At 52.7% G+C, this 6,206-nt stretch overlaps 1 protein-coding gene across 2 annotated transcripts; it reads left to right on the plus strand.

Moving 5' to 3' along the window:
- The first annotated feature begins 1,086 nt into the window (after positions 1–1,086).
- Bckdk (branched chain keto acid dehydrogenase kinase) lies at positions 1,087–5,980 on the plus strand. Of its 2 annotated transcripts, none has more exons than XM_050165854.1 (12): positions 1,087–1,186; positions 1,770–2,140; positions 2,262–2,330; positions 2,405–2,520; positions 2,730–2,820; positions 2,896–3,015; positions 3,096–3,194; positions 3,353–3,426; positions 4,598–4,726; positions 4,806–4,895; positions 5,271–5,429; positions 5,533–5,980. In XM_050165854.1, exons 2-12 carry the CDS (start codon positions 1,946–1,948, stop codon positions 5,675–5,677), a joined length of 1,287 nt encoding a protein of 428 aa, XP_050021811.1. In that variant the 5' UTR covers positions 1,087–1,186; positions 1,770–1,945; the 3' UTR covers positions 5,678–5,980. The 2 variants fall into 2 exon arrangements, with proteins under 2 accessions (XP_050021811.1, XP_050021813.1); XM_050165856.1 differs by having other exon boundaries at positions 2,405–2,515; positions 2,773–2,820.
- The last annotated feature ends 226 nt before the right edge of the window (positions 5,981–6,206 follow it).

The raw sequence follows: 6,206 nt of genomic DNA on the forward strand, positions 1-6,206 counted from the left end.
GCTGGGATTAAAGGCGTGCGCCACCATCGCCCAGCTCTATCTTTAAATATTAAGCAATCAACACACACACTCTGAAAATCTCCCCATCCTCTTTCGGCTAAATTGTCTTAGTAGTTCTTTTTGCCATCTGGTCCATCTTCCCATCACCTCAGCTAGGGGGTTCTAAAGAGGAGGGGACAATTAAAACCCTTAGGGAACCCACGTGTGGTGGCACTTGCCAGGAAGCTGAGGTTGAGGTAGGAAGGATCAGTTTCCCAGGCTTGAGGCAGGAGGATAGAGAGTCCCAGGCCAGTCTGTCCACAATAGTGAGACTCACCATTTGAGACTGGTCTCAAAGCAAAACCAAAATCATTGGGTGGTTCCTAACTCCCAGCTGTTGGCCACCCCTACCTCCCGGATTCCATATTTCTCCAGTCATTCCCTCATCACCCAGGCTGTTCTTTATCCGGTCCCAGTATCTTGGCCATGTTCTCTCGCAACCTCCTGTGAAGCTACTAGCACACCCATCACACCCTAACTGTTTTCTTCCTCAGAGTAGAGGGCTATTTATTTGAAACACCCTACCTCCCTTGTGGGTCAGAAAAGTCACCCACTCACGTTAACTTGCAGGCAGGTAGAATTAGTAACGCTCGTGCGAATTCCACACCTAGCCCTGTTCTAGGCTGCTTGGATATATAAACTCATATAACCTACAGAGTTCCTCATTTTGCCAATAACAAAATTAGAGCACTGAGAAACTAGCTAACTTTCCTCGGGTGTTAAGGGAGCTGAGGGGAGTTTGAACCAGGCAGACCATGAGTGAGTTAGCAGCTTAAAGGATGGGACCTTAGAGAAACAGGTCGATCTATTCTGTACACATCTAAGGGCTTTTCCTGTTCTCTAGCACTTTGCCCTCAGGGAGCTTATTTTATAGAACATAGGGTAGAGTCGATGATAAGTCACTGGTAACTTTGGGACCACCGGAGGGAGCTAAACTACTTATCTGAAGGGGTTAGGGGATAGCCTGGTGGGCAGGAGCCCACGCGAGTCCTAGTGGCCAAACTACAACTCCCAGGAGGCACTGGGCACACACAGCCCGCGCGATGTTACAACGGAGGAGGGCGCAGGCGAGCTCGGCTAGCCGGGCAGGTCGACTGCCGCGGCGGTTCCGCTCGGACCCCGGCCCGGCCCAGCGTCTGGCCTCGCGGTAAGTGGAGTAACTAGTGCAGAACCCCTCCAGCAGACGCTCGGCAGCACACGTCCTCAGCCTCCACTCTGCGCGGGAGTGCGCATGGGCGGGGGCTGGCATCTACCATATGGGGGGACCCTGGCCGGACTAAGTGACCCAGAGGAGGGGAGCTCCGATGGGGAACTCTGGGACTGCAGCTTTGCTGCATGCACCCTGTTCTCCCATACGCTATGCGTGTAAGCAGGCGCGTCTTTAAGGGCTCGGGTCCAGTAAAGCCGATTAGGGGCCAGATCCACCCCCTGAATGGGGTGGTCCAGAACCTGAGGGAGCTGAGGAGAGGTTTTACGGCTAGAGTGGACTGGAGATTACTCCACCCGCTGACCTGAGCGCGCACACACGCCGTCAGGTTAAGTTTCACATAGAAGAGTAGGGCACCCTGAGAGTGTTGTCCAACCTCGGCTCGGCCTGAGTGTCTGGGGACATGGTGGTTGTAAGGGCTGGGCAAGATTGTCTAGGTCTAAGGATACTGGCGTGCACTTGGAGAAATAGTGCAAGCCATCTGGATTCGGATCCTTACCACTGACTTCTGCCACTCCAATAGATGGAAGCTGTCGTGCCGGCGCTGAGCAAGTCAGCATCCTCGAAGGACCGACATCCCTGAATTCTGAGAAAAGCCCTACACACTCTTTGCTTCGCTTGGGGGGGGGGGTCACTACTGCGTGTCGGGTCCTCCCTCAGCCCTGTAGTGGCAGCCTAGTTCAACAAAGAAACAGGACAATGATACTGACATTTGTGCTGGGCAGTGGCCCTTGGAGAGGGCCTTCACTCCGGCCCCTCTTGGGGTCCTCACTGTCACTCAGGACTCGCTCAACATCAGCCACCGATACACACCATGTAGAGCTGGCCAGGGAGCGCTCCAAGACGGTCACCTCCTTTTACAACCAGTCAGCCATTGACGTGGCAGCAGAGAAGGTATGAGGTCTGGGTGATTAGCAGAAGGGAAGCTGGGATAAGTCTTCAGGGAAAGGGTTGAGCTAATGTGGGGTTGGCGGGTCTTGAATGTCTGGTGCTCAAAGTCCACCTTCCCTTTTAGCCCTCAGTCCGCCTCACTCCCACCATGATGCTCTATTCTGGCCGCTCACAGGACGGCAGCCACCTTCTGGTAAGGCTCTCTCTTTCCTCTCTGCTCCAGAAACTCTAGCCAGCTGCTTAGGCCCTCCCCTCTTTTTCTTACAGAAAAGTGGCCGCTACTTGCAGCAGGAGTTACCAGTGAGGATTGCTCACCGCATCAAGGGCTTCCGCAGCCTTCCTTTCATCATTGGTTGCAATCCCACCATACTGCACGTGGTAAGGTAGAGGGGACTTTATCAGTATACACACTGCCCGAGAGGCAGATGGGGAGCCCCGGCCTGCTGAAAGGTATCAGGTCCAGATGGGACTAAGCCTCGGGACATCAGAGGCGGAGACTACCTGATCAGTGGGTACTGGAAGGGTCTGGGGGCTTGGACCTTGCTAATTGAGTTGGGTGGTGATCCCTATGGGTAACTGTTTTCTACTCAAGTGTCTGTGGCAGCTCCGTGAATTCCCATACTTATTCCACGCAGCATGAGCTATATATCCGGGCCTTCCAGAAGCTGACAGACTTCCCTCCGGTGAGGCTGGGTTGAGCAGGGTGAGGGGCCAAGGTCAGGGTTGGACCACTATGCTTAGGACTCTGTGACCTGCAGATCAAGGACCAGGCAGATGAGGCCCGGTACTGCCAGCTGGTGCGACAGCTGCTGGATGACCACAAGGACGTGGTCACTCTGTTAGCCGAGGGGCTTCGTGAGAGCCGGAAACACATAGAGGTCAGAGGCAATGGAGAATGGGCCCGCTGAAGTAGGAGGGTTGAGAGGGGACAGAGGTTTCACAGGCCCCCTCTTTCTAGGATGAAAAGCTGGTCCGGTACTTCCTGGACAAGACTCTGACTTCAAGACTAGGGATCCGCATGCTGGCTACCCATCACCTGGCGCTGCATGAAGACAAGGTGGAGCTGACCCCAAGACTGACCCGAGAGTGGGGGGTGGGCACGTAAGGGGCCGGGGGTGAGCTTTGGGGCTGCCCTGGCATTCCTGAGATTGTGGGTGTTTGGCAGCTGAGGTGGGGTGGGGTTTTGCTAGTTTTGACTTTCTTCTTTCCTGCCAGCCTGATTTTGTGGGCATCATCTGTACTCGTCTGTCACCAAAGAAGATTATCGAAAAATGGGTGGATTTTGCCAGGTAAGGCTAGAATGGTGCAGGGGGTAGATGTCTCAGGGTCAACAAAAATGTCGGTCTGAGTCTTTGTATGGTCTAGGGCAAGGTTTTTTTCTTTTTTTTTTCTTCTTGAGACAGGGTTTCTCTATGTAGCCTTAGCTGTTCTTGGCTGTCCTAGAATTTGCTCTCTAGACCTCACAGAGATCTGCCTGCCGCTGCCTCCCAAGTGCTGGAATTAAAGGTGTGCATTACCACTGCCTGGCTTGTTTTGCTTTTTTTGTTTGTTTGTTTGTTTGTTTTTCGAGACAGGGTTTCTCTGTGGTTTTGGAGCCTGTCCTGGAACTAGCTCTTGTAGACCAGGCTGGTCTCGAACTCACAGAGATCCGCCTGCCTCTGCCTCCCGAGTGCTGGGATTAAAGGCGTGCGCCACCACTGCCTGCTGTTTTGCTTTTTTTTTTTTTTTAAAATATTTTATGTGTATGGGTGTTTTGCCCACATTTGTGTCTGTGTGTGCCATACATATGCAGCACCATAGAGGAAAGAGGAGAATGTTGTCAACCACCGTGTGAGTGTTGGGGAACCAAATCTAGGTCCTCTGCAAGAGAAGCCAGTGCTCTTAACTGTTGAACCATCTCTCTAGCCCCCACTAAGCCATTTCTTTTTCTTTTTTTGAGATCAAGTCTCACTAGGTAGCTCTAGCTGTCCTGGAACTCTCTAATGTAGACCAGGCTGGCCTCGAACTCAGAGATCCATGTGCAGTTTAGGCAGGGTTCTCAGCAGTGGCACTATTGACATTTCTTCCAAGAGTTCGTTGTTTTCTATGTGCATGACTGTTTGTCTGCATGTATGTATATGCATCATGTGTGTGTTTGGTGCCCAGCAGTCTTGCTGGCACTAGAATTAGAGGCAGTTGTGAACTGCCCATCACGGGGGCAAGGATCCTAACTTGAGTCCTCCACAAGAGCAGGTGGACGATCTCTCCAGCTCCATTATTGGCATCTTAAGGTAGTGGAGGACTCTTCTGCATTTTGCATAAACTGTTTACAGCAACCTTTGGCTTCTATTCATCTGACACCAGAAATGCCCTTTAATGTGATCAGCAAAACTGTATCCATGTGTTGCCCAATGCACCCTGGGAAGAATTACACGTTGGGAACTACAGCTCCAGGGAAAACCTGAACCTTTGTATCCACAGACGCCTGTGTGAGCACAAGTATGGCAATGCCCCTCGAGTCCGCATCAATGGACATGTGGCTGCCCGCTTTCCCTTCATCCCCATGCCGCTGGATTATATCCTGCCTGAGCTGCTCAAGAATGCCATGAGGTAGGTAGGCTGGCTGCGTTGGGTGGGGGAAGACAAAAACTAGGGTGCTACCATCTACTGGTCTTTTTCTCCTGAATAGAGCCACAATGGAGAGTCACCTAGATACTCCGTACAATGTTCCTGATGTGGTCATCACCATCGCCAATAATGATATTGATCTCATTATCAGGTTTGCTCAAGTAGAGCCGGGCTGGGGTGGATGAAGATTCTGGGCACTATTTCTAACGCTATAGGACCTCAAACCAGAACCTGCCCACCTCTGGGAGTTGGACCCAGGTTAGGAAAGACATTCTTTGATCCTGAGATTGCCAGGGCCAGCTGAGGAACCTGAAGTTGTGCAAATGGTGTTTGATGGGAGTAAGAATAAATTTCGAATCCCCTGAGAAGGTATAAGCAATCTATGGCCCAGACAGGGTAACAGAGATAAATAAAGCCACATTCCACCCTTAGATGGAACAGGAAGTCAGACTCAGTACTGTCTGCTTAGGGGGCCAGTGAGACCTCATCAAACCTGACCAAATCCATGTTGTCAACATCCTGCCAGGATTTCAGACCGGGGTGGAGGAATTGCTCACAAAGACCTAGATCGAGTCATGGACTACCACTTCACCACAGCCGAGGCCAGCACCCAGGACCCCCGAATCAGCCCCCTCTTCGGCCACCTGGATATGCACAGTGGCGGCCAGTCAGGACCTATGCATGGGTGAGGACCCACCTGCCCAAGATGGGGGGGAAGGGTGGACCAGGACACTCAAACTTCTGAAGCCCCCTATCCTATCCTATCTTATCCTATCCACTGCCCCCAGCTTTGGCTTCGGGCTGCCCACGTCCAGGGCCTATGCGGAATATCTCGGTGGCTCCCTGCAGCTGCAGTCTCTGCAGGGCATTGGCACAGATGTCTACTTGCGGCTCCGCCACATTGATGGCCGGGAGGAAAGCTTCAGAATCTGACTGCGGATTTTGGCCTCCTAGCCTGCCACACTCCTAGGACCTTCTGGGCCTGGTGGGGGCCCACTAAGCGCCACACATTGCTGCTCTGTGGAACTTAGGGCCTCAGACAGGTGGACTTACACGGAGCTGGGCACCACTCCTCCTCAGCAGGGCCCGCTGCTTCCTACCTCCACGTCTTGGAGGGGAGGAAGCAGGAACCCTGGAGGCCCTAATACCAGCTCTGCTGTTCTCACTCTAGAGGAATCCTTATTTGACCTGCTGTTTATTAAAGTTTGCATTTTGAATGCCCTCTTGGGCCCCAAATGTTGGGAGGGCAGGTGAGCTTTTGTTTCCGACCCTTTTGGGTTCCCTGGGCCCTGGGAATTAACCCGGTCATGCCCCAGCCTCTTGCTAGCTTGGCACCCCGGCAGGAGGAGGACTGGCCCCAAGGCTCCTGCCTATTTGATTTGGCAGGAGTGGGGGTGACTTTGGCAGCTTTTGCTCATTGGACAAATCTTTCTGGGTCCCAGACGATATTAGAGGCCCAAAT

Source organism: Alexandromys fortis, unplaced genomic scaffold (assembly GCF_014885135.2).
Source record: "Alexandromys fortis isolate MF-2015 unplaced genomic scaffold, M_Fortis_MF-2015_v1.1 scaffold_146, whole genome shotgun sequence".
In the NCBI taxonomy this organism is placed as follows: domain Eukaryota; kingdom Metazoa; phylum Chordata; class Mammalia; order Rodentia; family Cricetidae; genus Alexandromys; species Alexandromys fortis.

What these genes read in the sequence shown, in the direction of transcription:
- Bckdk (XM_050165854.1), top strand. Translation starts at nt 1,946, where the DNA reads ATGATACTGACATTTGTGCTGGGCAGTGGCCCTTGGAGAGGGCCTTCA. An exon ending in AGGACGGCAGCCACCTTCTG is followed by an intron (nt 2,331 to 2,404) that starts GTAAGGCTCTCT and finishes TTTTTCTTACAG; the next exon opens with AAAAGTGGCCGCTACTTGCA. An exon ending in CAGTCAGGACCTATGCATGG is followed by an intron (nt 5,430 to 5,532) that starts GTGAGGACCCAC and finishes CACTGCCCCCAG; the next exon opens with CTTTGGCTTCGGGCTGCCCA.